The following is a 17,381-nucleotide window of genomic DNA, read 5'->3' as shown; positions in this document are numbered from 1 at the left end:
ACAAACAATTATAATTGTTCATGTCTTTATTGAACACACCGTGTAAACATTCACAGTGCAGGGTGGGAAAACTATGCGAACCCTTGGATTTAATAACAGGTTGACCCTCCTTTGGCAGCAATAACCTCAACCAAATGTTTTCTGTAGTTGCAGACCTGCACAACAGTCAGGAGGAATTTTGGACCATTTCTCTTTACAAAACTGTTTTAGTTCCACAATATTCTAGGGATGTCTGGTGTGAACCGCTCTCTTGAGGTCATGCTACAGCATCTCAATCGGGTTGAGGTCAGGACTGACTGGGCCACTCCAGGAGGCGTATTTTCTTCTGTTCAAGCCATTCTGTTGATTTACTTCTGTCTTTTGGGTTGTTCTGTTGCATAATTTAACCTCTGTTGAGCTTCAATTGGCGGACAGATAGCCTTACATTCTCCTGCAAAATGTCTTGATAAACTTGGGAATACATTTTTCCGGCGATGATAGTAAGCTGTCCAGGCCCTGAGACAGCAAAGCAGCCCCAAACCAAGATGCTCCCTCCACCATAGTTTACAGTTGGGATGAGGTTATGAGGTTATGAGGTTGGTGTGCTGTGCCTTTTTTCCCCACACATAGTGTTGTGTGTTCCTTCCAAACAACTCAACTGTAATTTCATCTGTCCACAGAATATTTTGCCAGTAGAGCTGTGGAACATCCAGGTGCTCTTTTGCGAACTTCAGACGTGCAGAAATGTTTTTTTATGGACAGCAGTGGCTTCTTCCATGGTGTCCTCCCATGAACACCATTCTTGTTTAGTGTTTTACGTATTGTAGACTCGTCAACAGAGATATTAGCATCTTTCAGAGATTTCTGTAAGTCTTTAGCTGACACTGTAGGATTCTTCTTAGCCTCATTGAGCATTCTGCGCTGTGCTCTTGCAGTCAACTTTGAAGGACGGCCACTCCTAGGGAGAGTAGCAACAGTGCTGAAATTTCTCCATTTATAGACAATTTATCTTACCGTGGACTGACTTTTAGAGAAACTTTTGTTACCCTTTTCAGCTTTATGCAAGGCAACAATTCTTAATCTTATGTCTTCTGACATCTCTTTTGTTCGAGGCATGGTTCACATCAGGCAATGCTTCTTGTGAATAGAAAACTCAAAGTTTGTGAGTGTTTTTTATGGGGCAGGGTGGCTCTAACCAACCTCTCCAATCTCATCTCATTGATTGGACTCCAGGTTAGTTGACTCCTGTCTCCAATTAGCTTTTGGAGTCATTAGCCTAGGGGTTCGCATACTTTTCCCAACCTACACTGTGAATGTTTAAATTATGTATTCAATAAAAAATACAATAATGTGTGTGTTATTAGTTTAAGCACACTGTGTTTGTCTATTGTTGTGACTTGGATGAAGATCAGATCAAATTTCATGTAAAATGTATGCAGAAATCCAGGTAAAGGGTTCACATTCCAAAGGGTTCACATACTTTTCCGTGCCACTGTGCATACATACACACTGTATATATACACATACATTCAAACATACATACATACCATATACAGACACACCTACCATACTTTCATGTAAACCATCTATTGGGGGTTAACGTGTGTAAATTCAGCCCACAGATAGGATTCACCCCACAGGTATGAAATTATTGAGTAGTTAAATAATCACTGGCACCATGATAGGCCTACTGGCCAGTTTATTGAATGACAGTACAAGCAGAAAATAGAAAATTCAATGATAAAATGTTTAAACAAATGTGAAAGGAAAGGAACATAATTATACCAACAACAAAAAAATACAGTGAAAACTAAATGTAAGTGACGTACGTAAGCCACATTCGCTTTCTCAGCTATTGCCAAGTGTCATGTCAGTTGAGGAATGTGGTCATGTTCCTGTTACCTTGGTCTAATGCAGAGCATGAGTCCCAAATGGAACCATATTCCCTATATAGTGCACTACATTTGACCAGAGCCCTATGGGCCCTGGTCAAAGGTAATGCACTATAAATGGAATAGGATGCCATTTGCGACGCATCCAGAGTCAGTGGTCTCACCCACTTCATCTGAGTGGTAATGAATCAGCAAAAGCACTTGGGTAATGTTCCTCTTCAAGCAGGCCTCAAGTAGATCTAAAATCCCTCCTTTCACATTACTTTCAATAAGTTTTTTTTGTGTGTCACAGTTATACGAGTAATACTGAAACCCCAACTATTTGGATGTATCAGACATTACATAGAATTGTACAACAAAAAATACACAAAAAAAGGTCAATATTGAGAAATAATTTAGTTTTGTGACAGAAAGAAAAAAGATATGAATGTAGAGGCAACCCTGAGGCAATGAATCATTTTATCGCCCTGGAAAGGAAAGACCGAGCTTCTCAACGCAAGCTAATTGGTTGACCTATCGATTTAATGCATTTTTAAAACTGATTTACCATTAGCTTCATGTAACAAAGGTGAAGCAGAGAGAAAACGGCAAAGGACTGTCTGGCATGGCGTGTGTTGTTGCGTCCTTATGCTCCACAGAGAGTGAAGAGGAGTAAATAGTCCTATGAGGCTCAGATGGTAAGAACATTGGTTAGAGGGTTGTGGGTTTGATTCCCGCTTGGGGTCACATATCCAAAAGATATATGCATCTGCTAAAGGGCATATGTTATTATATTATTATAATTAAGTAAGTTATTTAACATGAGGGGCACCGTTCACAGGAAGGTCCTGTTCCGGGTACTGTGAGAACCCTGGAAGAGGGTGGGTAACGTCTCTGTTTCTCTGTCCCAGTCATGGGCGTAACTCAGCCTACCCTGGGACCCAGGCGAGGGGGCATACTGATCACAGAAGGCTCCTTTAAGGCTGGGGCCACAAACCACAGACAGGGAGGCATAAAGCGTGCCGTGTTTCAACTTGAACATTTGAGTGACGCTCATGCCCCTTTGAGGGGTTATGGAGCCCTTTCCTAGCAGGTTATCGTTCCATCTGTTGTCGCGGTCCCACACCTCAAAGTTCAAGGCTCTGTTAGGGAACACAGAGAGTGGGTGAATGAGAGAGAGCACTCTAAGTAAGAGCAGTGGTAATACACAAAATATTCACAATGCTGGCTAAATGTAATTTCTTTTCTAAATTCTTTTTTTTACTCTTACAAGGTTTTATAGAATAGGGAGCATAATTAGAAAACTGGAAACTACCCTGGAGATCCCACCGACAAAGACACAGAGAGCCCAAAACACCCTTATCATATGTCTTGTTGCTCCACATGTTCTTTTGTACAGGAAGACTATACATAGTAACTCTCAAGAGACGGAGCTGACTATTTAACATAAAAATTGAAAAAAACTCACTGTTTACTTTTCAAATCCACCGTTCCAAACTGAATCCTATAGTTCCAGTAGGGGAAGTCATTGTTCCAGATCACAGGAGTGGAACCGCCTTGCTTTCCGTAGAAGACCTTGACGTAGCCGTCTGTCTTAGAGAAGTAGTCGCCCCAGAGCCCCGTAGCTCGGACCACCGTCACATTCATCCTGGCCACGCCCGGTTTACCGGGGCAGCAGTTGGAGTCCACGTTCCTGTGACCGCTACACTTACAGGCGCAGTCTTTGTCGCGTCTCCCTGTCTTGCAAGCAGAAGGGCAGGAGGTGGACACAGCGTACTTCTGGATGTAGTCTCTGATGGCATTGCGCAGGTTGGACTTAAGGATGGGGTTGTCTCTGGCCAGGAAGTGCAGGGAGCTGAGCTGGTAGGAGACCACACCAGGGGCCTTATTCAGGGACTTCAGCCAGGTTTTATAGCCAGACTTCTTGTCAGGGTTGAAGAGGATGTCCTCAACCTGGACGTTGCCGCCCTGCACTTCGGTGACGCGGTCCGAGAAGGTGGCTCCGAAGCTTACGCCTGTCTTCAGTTTTTTGCTCTGGGACTTGCAGAACTTGGTCTCGGCGCTGATCGTGACACCCTTGATGGTGCCACTGGCTTCCACCCCCAGACAGTTGCTGACAGAATGGAGGGAGAGGCCGCTCATGGCCATCTTACAGGTGCGTATGGCTGTGGTGGAGTGCACCCGGCCCCCCAGGTGCACCTTGCGGATGTAGTGGGTGCCATAGATGGAGATGAAGTGGCTGTAGGCACGGTCGGTCTTGTGAGTGTACGTGCTGGGGAGTTTTTTTAGGGAGTCCTGAAACTCCTGGCTCAGGGGAGGTTGGGTTCGGAGGCGAAAGCTAAGGACAGGGAGAGAGGTATGATGAATAAAAACAACTTCAACAACATGGAGAACACAGTTTTTTTCCGTACACAATTTATATAAATAGCTGTTGGCTTTTTTTTGTTGCTTTAGACCGCCTTAATTTACATCCTATGGCACTAAAATCAAAATCTCGACTCACGTGTAATATTCGCATTTGAATTCATGGCTGGTGAAAGAGAACTTGTCTTTGGTGGAGTGGCCTTTGGCGAACATGGCAGTTTTGGAGTGTGTGCCTCCAACAGCAACCCCAGCAATGCCCTTGAATCCCAGGCCAACCTTCCAGCTGACGCTGGCAGAGTTAGCGGTCTCCTTCAGAACGGAGCTGCTCGACTCATATATCTGGCTGCTGAGGCTCCGACGACACCTCACTTTTGTGCGCCAGTCCAGTACGGACAGCGGTAACTTCTGGACCTGGTTGTTCATCAGAGTGTTGGTGCACAGGGTGCAGTTACCGTCGTGCCCACCCACCATGAACTTCCGCACATCCACCACAAAGGCGCCGGAGGTCTGCATCTTGACAATGTCGAAACCCTCTCCGGCCAGGTTGTGGCCGGGGACGAACGGAGCATTCTGGCAGTCGGTGAAGGAGCCAGTTTGGCAGCCGTGACACACAGGGAGGAAGAGGAGGAAAAGTAGAAGGTTGACAGGCATGGCAGGTGCTGGGAAGAGAGAAAATTGGCAAATGTGGTGTGACAAAGGCAGGGAATAGACAGAAAGAATATCATGAGGGATTTTAGAAATAAAGTTATTATAAGATTTTGCAATTGCCATCCCACTGGGCAAAGACGTCTTATCAACATCACAAAAACGGGTGTATTTACTACATTTGGGTGTATTATTATAGGACAAAATCTATAAAACGTCTCAGGTCACTGTGAAAACCACACGGAGGTTCAGGCATTCCAAGATATGTATTTCCCACATTGCCTTTAAAAGGTCACTAAAGTTAATGAACTGGAAAACAATATAACATAGATCATACATTGGATATAAGAGGAGTTACTGATGCAAACATCTTGGATTCAGATCTAAAGCCATGCAAAGGTTGACATTTAATGGGAAGAGTTGCTGTACCTATGAGAGAATCATTTTCATAAAGTATATCTTATTAAAATCAGTTTCATAGTGAATATAAGTTATTTTAGATCTCATGTTAATTTGAGGAGCAAATGGATTGATACTTGATTTACTGAGCCTCCATCATATCCTAAAGTGGACTTTCTAGTAAAAAATAAATAAATAACGATTTAGTACTAACAATGGTGTTCTATCTCTCAATTTCTCCGTACTGTGCAACAATGATTACAGTATTCATACTCTTCACTGACTGAATGGCTCTCTCATTTGAACTGTCTTCGAGAATCCAAATAACTAAACCTTATATTAGGCAGTATGGCCTTTTGGACAATCAAGCTCTTTAAATTCTTTGGATTGTGAGTATTTCTCATATTTTCTGTTCGAAATAGTCAAGTGAGTTAACAATAGTTCAAGGGTTCACAATAGTGACTATATGACAAACATGTAGATAACGAAAATAGAACTGAAATTCAGAATAACATGACTTCATTTCTAGTACTTTATATCAAGTGTGATGATTCATAAAATATGTACATTGACTGGCAATGAAACAACAATAGTGAGTTCTCTACAAGAGGAATGCAATCAAATTATTTGGACTCACCTTACACAGAGACGTTGGTATTTTGAGGTGAAATATATTGCACAGTAAACCAACCTATATCTTTATATACCAACAAACAGATTGGTGAATGGGGAGTGGCTAACAGAGATATACCCATTTATGGAGTAGCCTGTGACAAACCAAACAACCAGCTAAGCACACACACACACACACACACACACACACACACACACACACACACACACACACACACACACACACACACACACACACACACACACACACACACACACACACACACTTTATCACAACCTCTCTAACACCCAAATACACCCATAAACACAACACAGATACAAGGGGACAGGCATACTTAAAAAATAAAAAATTAACTTCACTGCTTTATTTAGCCTTATTTAGTTTGACGATTTCCCATTGACAGAGCAGTAAAATAGTTCTGACACACACTCTTTCTTGTTCCCTCTAACTGCATATTTTATGACAGTCCCAGCCCTGAACATTGAGAGTTTGATCAGGCCCTCGGTTTTTTATCTAATGAACAATTAATGGTCAGGAGTATAAAACCAGACGTGCCAAATTTTCATTAATGTTGCATCCTTCAAGATACCTTTGGAGTGTGCACATCAGTAACTGTTGCTTTCCAATTCATTGCACTATGCACGATCGCTCCACCATTTCCTGGATGCTAAACCTCTAATAGTTCGCCTAATTTCAGTTTATGTGACAAAATAAGCTGGTATAGTGTAGAGAATCATTGTACTATCTAAAATATATTTTCTGAAACCCAAAATATTGTTATTTCTGCTGTTTGAAGCTGATGTACAAAACAAGTAACAAAAACCAAACTTAAGAACAGGAAGCATAGAAATAGTGCACATAGAACAGATCCACAGCTTCTTAGACTTGCTTTCAAGTAGAATGATAGATCTATAACGCACATATCTATGTGAATTTTGTTGGGTCACCCAAAAAGTTGCATATTGGCACTTTAATGTTGTGTCTGTAGTGAACTTGCGTAAATACTGTAGACATTTTATACAGATTGTCCTGTATGTGTGACAAATGTATTCCGGCACATTGTTTAGTACGCACACACAAACATGTAATACAACTTTGTATTAAAATGTGTTACTATTATAATGTGTTACTATTATAAATGTGTTACATGAATTACGCAACTAATATACAGAAAATGTATTGAATATGGCTCTTAACATTGATTTCAGAAACAGGGTTTGTTGAGCAGCAGATATATCCTTGAGTCATTTTCACTCATGGTGCATTTCCCCAGTATTTTACCCAAAAGGCTCAGACTTTTCTGTTTCCGTCTACGCGTGATGTTACCCGTGTCTCACCGGGCCATGGCTCCAGCGGACCTGCTCTATCTAGGAGTCAAGGCAAGGCCCTGGTTACTTTTCAATTGGCTCCCGAGTGGCGCTGTCTAAGGCACTGCATCTCAGTTCTAGAGGGGTCACTAAAGACCCTGGTTCAATTCCAGGCTGTATCACAACTGGCTGTGATTGGGAGTCCCATAGGGCGGCGCACAATTGGCCCAGCATTGTTAGGGTTTGGCCGGGGTAGGCCGTCACTGTAAATAAAATACAATTCTTAACTGACTTGCCTAGTTAAATAAAGGTTAAATAAAAAATAAAAAAATTACATAACAATGGCTAACTGTGAATGTTAACACCTTCTCACAAAGCAACAGTCTTGCATGATGCAGTTGCTGATTCTGCTCGATCACACTCCTGATAGAACCAAAATAACACTAGAGCTTACATTAACATGAAACACCGGCGGCCGACTAGCGTGGGGGTAAGTTTCAATGGAAAAGCACCATTAGTCATGGGGTACAACTTGTTTCCATCAGCTCATTACAGCAGCTGTGATGCTGGTACAGTAGAGATAGGAGTTTTATTGTTAGGTTCCAAAATGGTTGTTTCATTTATTTAGTAGATCTAGTAGTGCAGTTGTAGTAGTAGTAGTGGTCGGTAGTATTAGTTGGTCTAGTAGTAGAAATGCCTACAGTCGACACATTGCTTGGGTATATTTGTAAGAGTGTAACTGTGTGTGTGAGAATTTGCATGTGTGTGTGTGTGTGTGTACAGAACAGCCTCAGATGTGTTGAAAGGGAAGAAGACAAATACATGACTCAGCAGAAAAGTTGCGAAAAGTCACACCTCTCAAATGGCTCTGCCGAGACGGCACCTTCTCTTATAACAGAAAGAGGACCTTAGTTCCCTTTTTTTATGGCAACTCAGTCAAAATTACCTTCATCTGCTTGTCTTTACTTCTCACTTCACCCCAAGTGGCCAAGGGTTGTCGGCCAACGGACAAATTGCCTGCCAGCATGGTTTTTGCTGAGCATGCTGTAATACCTGTTGCGTATTGCTGTCTGCTTGGCCTGGTTTGAACGAGGGTGTGGGTCTCCATGTTTCCATGTCCGTCTACTGTAGTCTGTCTGTTGCAGTAGTGGTTATTGATATGTAGCCTAGTAAAATGGGTTGTTCAATCCATTTGTGGGGGGAGAAGCTTGTCACGTTCTATGATGATACAAGACTGATGATTGAAGACCTCAAAGACTTCCAAATGTACAGTATATAAGCTAAATTCAAATTCAGACCACAATGTTGTAAGCAATTTAAAATATGAACTACATATGCACTGCAGCCCTTGTCATGGAACTAACTAACGCTACATTTTTAGCACAGGAGAATCCTCTAACTGTCTGAGAAGCCAGAGGAAATCCCTGATGCTTACATGGCCTGAGATATGACCTCAGCAGATTTACAATAAATATATCTATGTCACATTCTTCTTCGTCAGACGATAAGGAAAAATCATTGTCGGAGCAAAACGCAGCGGGATCATGTGTACTCATCTTCTTTATTTAGGAAAAGAAGTGAAACCAAAATAAACATGTACACAAAACACAATGACGCATAACAGGCTGGTAAGGCAACTAAGCTATACCTAGCACAATCTCCCACAAACTCCAAACACAAACACATACCTAATTATAGGACTCTCAATCAGAGGCAACTAGAAAACACCTGCCTCCAATTGAGAGTCCAACACCTAATACCTAAACATAGAAATACTAAACTAGAAAGAACATAGAAATACAAAAACATAGAACATAACCCAAAACCCGGAAATAATCAATCAAACACCCTTCTAAACAAACCACCACCCCGAACCACATAAAACAAATACCCTCTGCCACGTCCTGACCAAACTACAATAACAAATAACCCCTATTACTGGTCAGGACGTGACAGTCTATTTATAAACGTACATATTTTTGTTAAATGTGCCATAGTTAAAGGTAAACTATGTTTAATGTGAGGAATTGTACTTGGTTACAGATTAAACCGAGATCCGAATCTGACACATAAGCACGCAGGGCCTCTGAGAGATCAAATTATGTTCAGTCTAACCGGCAGGACGCAGAGGCGTAAGAGGACTGATGACAGACATATAGATTTACTGTTTCAGTTTCAGGTAGAAGCCAAAGCCATCAAACAATGTCACAGAATGCCAAAATAAAGGCCAGGGCCTGGTGCCCACTGCAGTACTTTACTGACACCTCAGCACTCTGCGCAAGACGCTGCCAAGACAAGGAAACAAACCAGGAAGTGAATGGAAAAATCCAGAATGAGACTTTAATTCTTAGTTCTGCAACATGCGTTCAGATAAATCCCTGATACTGCTATGATGATGTACTATTTCACATAGTCATGGCAGAAATGGGAGGCTATAAAAAAAACCTTCGTCTCATTGGATTTATTCCAAAACGTCTTCAGAAAGGGGACGAGAATGGGAGAATTTAAAACTGTTAATTTGTGACAGTGCAAGATGGAACAGTGCCTTGAAAATAATACTTGTCATGCGAACTGCTCCAAAAGAATGAGCAGAAATTAAAGATATATATTTTTTTAGCCCTCCCCATCTAAATCCAAATAACAATTAGTGATTGTAAACACCAAATTAGGGCCTATGTCAACATACTTGTCTAATCCCTTATCACCTCTCCACAGTGTAGTCACAGGCCAGCTGGACCCACAATGCACTGCAACACGTTACGCTTAACTGACCAACGGGCCAATTGTCTGTGTGGGTGAAATGGTGTTATATTGTCCCATTACAGCTCCCTGGCACGCCTCCTTGGTCACAGTCATTCTTTCCATCCCTCAGCTCCTCTGGCCCTTCAAGTCAAAAGTTCACTGAATCATGCTGCTGCAGGCCCTGCTCCACCTAGAGGCAAAAGAGGGCAAAGACACGCTCTTCCATGTGCTAAAAATGTAGATTTTCACCTTGGGTTTGAAGGTTTAAGGTTAGGACGGGTGGGCAATAGCTTGAGATGGAAATGGTGGTTTCCATCTCATGTTTGATTAGCAAGGGCATTTTTATCAGGGTTTTTCTTTTTGGCAACTCACAGAAACAGAAATTCTCGCTGCCTTATTAGCTATTGACACCAAGAAGTCATTAGGGGCTGACAATTTGGATCCGTCTTTGCTTACGTATGCAGCACCCCCCATTGCTGGCTCAGTAACACACATTTTTTATTTAACTTGAGTATCAGGAAATATTCCAAAGGTGTGGAAAGCAGCTTTTGTGTTGCCACTCAACTCCATAAGGTCGGGGATAGTAGTGATCTCGCAAATTATCGACCCACTTCCAATCTCCCTTGTCATGCGAAAATCCTAGAATCATTTGTCAACAAACAGCTACATTATTAGCTATCTGTAAATGGTGTTCTTAATGTTAATCAATCCGTATTCAGACCTAAACATAGTACCACTACGGCTACCGTGCTTGTTGTCAGGGCTGGGGAGTCACGGATTACATGTAAGGGATTACAAAAAAAAACGGTAACTGTAATCTGTTAAATTACCAGAAAAAATATTGTAATCAGATACCAGATACTTTTGAAAACTAGATGATTACCTCTTGGATTACTTTGAAATTCAGAAAGGATGTTTGCGAGAAAAAAAATCTCTGTTTTCTCATTGACATTCAAATCAGCATTGAAAAAAGGTGCAAGTTTAAACTATGTCTTTCAATGGTGCGACTGCTGTCGGCATCCAAAGATTGTCCAACATTAATAAACGCTTGGAGGTAAGGATGACAGTAGTGGTGTAGTCTACAGTGATACGGATATCACTTATTATTGATATCTACATAGCACATTGATGTGAATCACACAGCTGCTCTCTCATTTAGCTATTTGCGCCTTACAGATTGTGGCTGTTCACAAATCTAAATGTGTATTTGAACCGAATAATGGCTGAATTCAAGAAGTTTAAGCTGCCTATCAATCATTGTTTTTGAAACCAGTGGACAGTGTAACGCCCTGGCCATAAAGAGGGGTTTTTGTTCTTTATTTTGGTTAGGCCAGAGTGTTACATTGTTCTATGTTCATTTTTCTATGTTTTTGTATTTCTTTGTTTTGGGCCGTGTGTGGCTCCCAATCAGGCACAGCTGTAGTTCGTTGTTGCTGATTGGGAGTCACACATAAGGAGCCTGTTTTTCCTTTGGGTTTTGTGGGGGATTGTTTCTGTTTAGAGTGTTTCCTAACAGGACTGTTTTGCTGTCGTTTTTTGTTCATTTTTGGAGTGTTCTCTTTGTTCGAATTAAATTTCAAGATGAACACTAACTCCGCTGCACCTTGGTCTACTCTCTCTTCCGACAGCCGTTACAGACAGCCAGTGAAAAATGCGCTCTTGCAACAGCTGCATAGTGCGGATCCCAGCCTATGAAATAAAAGTGGGACTTTTATTGCTCAATTTAATTCAAACTCGCACATGTTTGAAAGACTTAAAAGGGGCAATCTGTAGTTTCTACATCCATTTTTGGAATTAGAAATTATATATATATATATATATATATATATATATATATATATATTGTGGCAAAGAAGGGGGTCGAGTGATAAATGGCAGATATGTGAGGGCAGAACTAATAAACGGGCTCTGCCCGATCACTAAAATGGCCACCCCGATCAGAACTACAGATCACAAAATGGCCGACTGCCAAAACTACAATTCCCAGAAGCAAGGGGAACCCTCAGAAGGTGGAGCCTACCCACAGATAAAAGGTCAAGAAAAACCAGGAAGAGAGAGAGAGGGCGGGAAGGATCTATGAACCATAGAGAAAGAGACAATCTACATTGGCTGGATTTACCGTGTACGAGCTGGACTGTTTTGGACTTACCGGTTGGCGTCAGGGACAGCTGTACATCGTTGTCGCTGATTGGGAGCCATACTTAGGCAGCCTGTTTTCCTTTGGGGTTTTGTGGGTAGTTGTTTCTGTTGTGTGGTTTGCACCTGACAGAACTGTTGGTGTTCGTTTGTTTCTTATGTTCAAGTGTTTTGTATTATTAAAACTTCAATATGAACACTCACCACGCTGCATCTTGGTCCCCTCTTTCAGATGATCGTTACAGTCTATTAATCTGAGAGTGGTTTAATTTCTAAGAGTGGTTACATTTCACCAGGCCCCCAGCTTTTTATCAAAACAGAGGCGGGGGTGACCATTTTCTTATTGTTTGGAGAAGGGCCATGGTCAGGGAGGTGACCAAGAACCAGATGGTCACTCTGACAGAGCTCCAGAGTTCCTCTGTGGAGATGGGAGAACCTTCCAGAAGGACAACTATCTCTGCAGCACTCCACCAATCAGGCCTTTATGGTAGTGTGGCCACACAGAAGCCACTCCTCAGTAAAAGGCAAATGACAGCCCGTTTGGAGTTTGCCAAAAGGCAAAAGGACTCTCAGGACTTTCAGACCATGAGAAAAAAAATTCTCTGGTCTGATGAAACCAAGATTGAACTCTTTGGTCTGAATGCCAAACATCATGTCTGGAGGAAACCTGGCACCATCCCTACGGTGGTGGCAGCACAATACAGTGGGGATGTTTTTTAGCCGCAAGAACTGGGAGACTAGTCAGGATCGAGAGGAAAGATGAATGGAGCGAAGTACGGAGAGACCCTTGATGAAAACATGCTCCAGAGCAGGGGCGAAAATCTGATATCAACTTTGGAGGGGACAATTACATGACATTTTCTCAAGAGCAATTCCTGAGGGGGACACCAAAAGTAGTGCTGTAACACATAGCCTCCATTGTAATATGGTAAATGTATATTGAGGAACCAAAGAAATAAGGTGTTTGCCGTACTCCTAACTACCGGTACCCAAAACTACACAACTAATCACAACAGCAATACCATTGCCTTTAACAAATCTTAGTTCAGTCACCAGTTTAAGTTGAGAGTGGGGGTATCCATGGCATTTTCCAATTATGTTCCTATTTTACAAGTCAAAAAAATTGAGAACCTTTCATAATGTTGCCAAACAAAGACTCAACAAACTTACCTGAGACTCCCTGTCTCTGCCAGTCTGTCCCTGCATATCTGTCCCCAACTCTGCTGTCTGTGTGCCATCTGTTGCCTGCTCTGCCTAATGACATCATTGTGAAACATTTCCATTAGAATTTAATTTCTTTCTTATGAACATTTTATCAACTAGTCTTTGAGATATTAGGCTACTAGGGTTCTTACTATGCGTTTTGGTGTATTGAAAAATACTCTGATGTCCGTCTTTTGTTTTTCTGCTATTTTTCTACCTGGCTGGCTGGCTACACACACAGTGTGTAGGTTATTTACAGTAGGAGATGGGCTTCTATCATCTTCAATCATTCTATTTGGGCTTCGATCTAAAAGGTAGCTAGCAAATGTGAAACGGATTAAAATGACAAGAGTTAACAGCTGTATGAGTTCACCATTTACACAACATATGCTGCAACCTTTTGTAATTTTAATAGTTTGTTTCATATTGGCTGGCTTCCAACAATAGCTGAATTTGTAAAGCTAGCGAGCACCAATTCAGTTTCAGTGGTGTTTGCTATAATCTTTGCTACCCGGGTTAAATAAAGGTGAAATAAAATAAATAAATAAATAAAAGTTCACTTGCGACAATTTAGCTTTTGCAATGAGGCCATTAAATATATTTAAGACAATGGTAGAAGAGAGTGTAGTTCTGTTCAGTTTGGATTTCAGTTTATCGCTAACCTTATCACAGGGACTTTGAAGCACTAACTTACATCATCTGCATGCTGATTCCATCTTTGACGACGCCACATAAATGGAATAGGTACTAGCTAGCTTAATAGTTAATATTTGCGCGCTAGTTCTGCATATTCAGCTAGTGTGTGTGCGCGATTGACTGGATTAACCTCACATCAGTTTCGTTCATTGAGTGCCTTTCAGACAGTAGATACGACCTCTCTGTTACCTAGCAAGCTAAGGAACTGGCAGTGGATCAAACCATTGTGAGGCAAAGGGTGGGGGGGTTGCAATCTTTTGAAACTTAAAAACGCGCTATTAAGTGTCTATAATCAGCACAATTGCTTTCATTGCGTATTATTAATATTATTTAAATTACATAGTTATGTTTCAGTGATATATTGGGGGGGACAAATCATATTTTTTCCAGGATGGGGGGGTCGTGTCCCCCCCGTCCCCCCTGGGATTTCCGCCCCTGCTCCAGAGCACTCATGACCTTAACCTGGGGCGAAGGTTCACCTTCCAACACGACAACAACCCTTAGCACACAGCCAAGACAACGCAGGAGTGGCTTTGGGACAAGTCTCTGAATGTCCTTGAGTGGCCCAACCAGAGCCTGGACTTGAACCCGATCGAACATCTCTGGAGAGACCTGAAAATAGCTGTGCAGCGACGCTCCCCATCCAACCTGACAGAGCTTCAGAGGATCTGCAGAGAAGAATGGGAGAAACTCCCCAAATACAGGTGTGCCAAGCTTGTAGCGTCATACCCAAGAAGACAAGGCTGTAATTGCTGCCAAAGGTGCTTCAACAAAGTAGTGAGTAAAGCATCTGAATACTTATGTAAATGTGATATTTTTGTTTTAATATAATTTGCAAAAATATCTACAAACTTGTTTTTGCTTTGTCATATTGGGGTATTGTGTGTAGATTGATGAGGGAAAATAAAAATGTAATCAATTTTAGAAATAGTCTGTAACGTAACAAAAGGTGAAAAAAGTCAAGGGGTCTGAATACTCTACGAATGCACTGTATATACAGTATGTCTGATATATTTATACAGGGTTCATCTGAAAAATAGACCTTAGTCTCAGTATGACTTCTCTGTCAAAACAAAGGTTTAATAATAATAATATCTACAAGTGGTATGGTTTTCAAAAGTGAATCTTTCCAAAACCGCGGGTATGTGGAGGATCTTAGATTGCCGCGATGACCCTGTCTCTCCCTGTTGAGGATTAACTGATGCCAGCAAGGAGATACCAGTGCTACATTTAGCAGAATGATCCAGCGCATTTGAGATAATGAAAAAGAAGAAAAAAAAACACTCAGTCTTTGGCTGTGTCCTTTTCTGTATGCTCTAACCAAAACAGAGGTAGTGGCTTGGTAATGTACTGTTGGTAGGCGATGTTCTTTCACTCACACAGAGAGTGGGCCTATTTAGAAAAACACTGCTACAGTGATGCTATTGCTTGTGTATCAACCACTGCACTTAATCCCCCTATCATACATAACTGTACTAAATACACATTGGCTTACGGTGTGTTTGTAGGTAACAGAGATAAATAATTACATTGGGATGCGAGGGAGGCCATCCTACAGAGTTTTTGTAACTGTGACCTGAAGCTAATTATAGTACAGTATATGACAGGAACAGCTAAATCAATTCCTTGAGGGCTACAGTATGTGTAGGCTGGTTTGGCAGGAGGAAGCCTTCCTCCGCTCTAAACAAGATAGTTAGCTCTATCACTTGGTCAAGATGTTTTTTGTTGTTGTGAGTTTTACATGTCGGAAATAATTATAAATAATCAACTTTAGCCTATATTTGGCTTGAAAATAGGGAAATCAACATAATGGCCTCACAGTCTTGCAAAAACAAATCAGCCTAAAAGTAGAACTTCAAAGAAGGCTCTGTAACACCTTTGACAGGACAACTGTGTAGATAATATTATGTAAATGTTTAAATATGTAATGTAACTCCATGCATGACAAAGAGTCAAAGGTAATTATTTGACCTTGTGGTCACACTTCCATGTCCATTTTCTAAGGATTCAGGAACATATGTAAAGCAACTTGCCTCTGCCGGTAAGGGGATGATAGCTACCAAAGCAACTTTTTATTTTATTTTCATATATTACAAGTACACTAAATATACTTCAAATATGAGATATACTTTTGTAGTACATACAATTGACATTAAATGCACTAAATATATTTAAATTGTTCCAATTTAGATCATTTTAAATATACTTAAGTATATTTATCCCACACCTACTTAAATATATTCAAATATATTTAATCAGATGGGAGCTCTTAAAACTGTTCAATTGTCAGTTATTAAAGTAGGTTTCCAAGGGTAGACAGTATACAATACAATTCCAATAGTGTTGCAATGTAGGCTTCTTATACAATTGAATCCTTATTCAACTCTATTTGGGGAGGCATTATGTTTGTCTCTGGTGAAGGTGACCCGAGGCTCAGACAGACATGTTTGGGAGATCCCTGTCATTAAGTGCGCATGTCCCCTCCGGCTCTTTGCAGGTACAACAACAGACCCAGAGTACAGTAAGGGAGCTTGCTAAGGCCAATGACGTCATTGTCTGTCCCCCTGGATCAATGAAGATGTTCGATCAGGCTCTTGAGAAAGAGGCCTGGTCTTTACCTTGAAACATCACTCCCGTCTTCCAGCATTTCTGTGACATCTGAAAGACAGGAAGAGAGACGACCGGCTGCCAGACAGCGCCAGACAGCGTGTGTGTGTTTGTGCAGGCGTGTGTGTCAGCTCCTTATGAACTAAGGAATTCCAGTGGCATCTGTGTGAGAGGACAAACCTTCCCTAAGAAAACTTCCCAAACGCCCTGTAACTTTTTGCTCTAAAACACTGCATACAAAGCTCAATTTCAATGAGCTTTATATGCAGGATGCATACAAAATTTACTTTCCACAATACAATTCCTCCAAACGGCACCACCTGCTGGTCGAATCGTGTATCACAGTATCACTTGGCTGAATAGAGGTTATATAGCAACAACAACAAAAAATTACAAGATCACTTTCAAAATAAATATATTATTGACACTAGATTATTATTCTACATTTGATTTTCTTAAGTTTTTATTTACTGAATTTACAGATTTTTTGGGGGCTTTTCAATATAATTAAACTGTTATTTCCTATAGATATCAGATTTTTTAATTGTGTCAACATATATTTGATGTTAGTTATTTTTGGGAATGGCGATACAAGCATTAATGATGGAAGCCACATCATATCAATGTACAGTGCAGTGCTCTCTCCAAACTCGCAGCCCTCGGTGCATTCTAAACTGTCAAGATAGCATTGCAATTGGGATGGCAAATTGGGTGAGAAATGAGAACATGTTGTATTTTGGGACTTGTAAAGGGGAGTGTGGTAGAAAGAGTAACCCTTTATTCCATTTATTTGTATCA

General features: G+C 41.2%; 1 protein-coding gene across 2 annotated transcripts; it reads right to left on the bottom strand.

Moving 5' to 3' along the window:
• Nucleotides 1-1,661: 1,661 nt before the first annotated feature.
• Nucleotides 1,662-5,973, bottom strand: prf1.3 (perforin 1.3). 2 transcript variants are annotated; one of them, XM_014192504.2, is made up of 4 exons: nt 5,896-5,973; nt 4,354-4,873; nt 3,319-4,188; nt 1,662-2,992 (listed from the first exon to the last, which is right to left on the bottom strand). In XM_014192504.2, exons 2-4 carry the CDS (start codon nt 4,863-4,865, stop codon nt 2,686-2,688), a joined length of 1,689 nt encoding a protein of 562 aa, XP_014047979.1. In that variant the 5' UTR covers nt 4,866-4,873; nt 5,896-5,973; the 3' UTR covers nt 1,662-2,685. The 2 variants fall into 2 exon arrangements, with proteins under 2 accessions (XP_014047979.1, XP_014047981.1); XM_014192506.2 differs by having other exon boundaries at nt 2,703-2,992; nt 3,326-4,188.
• Nucleotides 5,974-17,381: the final 11,408 nt, after the last annotated feature.

Source organism: Salmo salar, chromosome ssa03 (genome assembly GCF_905237065.1).
Source record: "Salmo salar chromosome ssa03, Ssal_v3.1, whole genome shotgun sequence".
In the NCBI taxonomy this organism is placed as follows: domain Eukaryota; kingdom Metazoa; phylum Chordata; class Actinopteri; order Salmoniformes; family Salmonidae; genus Salmo; species Salmo salar.
Note: the sequence above shows the minus strand (reverse complement) of the source record. Positions and strands in the feature narration are given on the sequence as shown.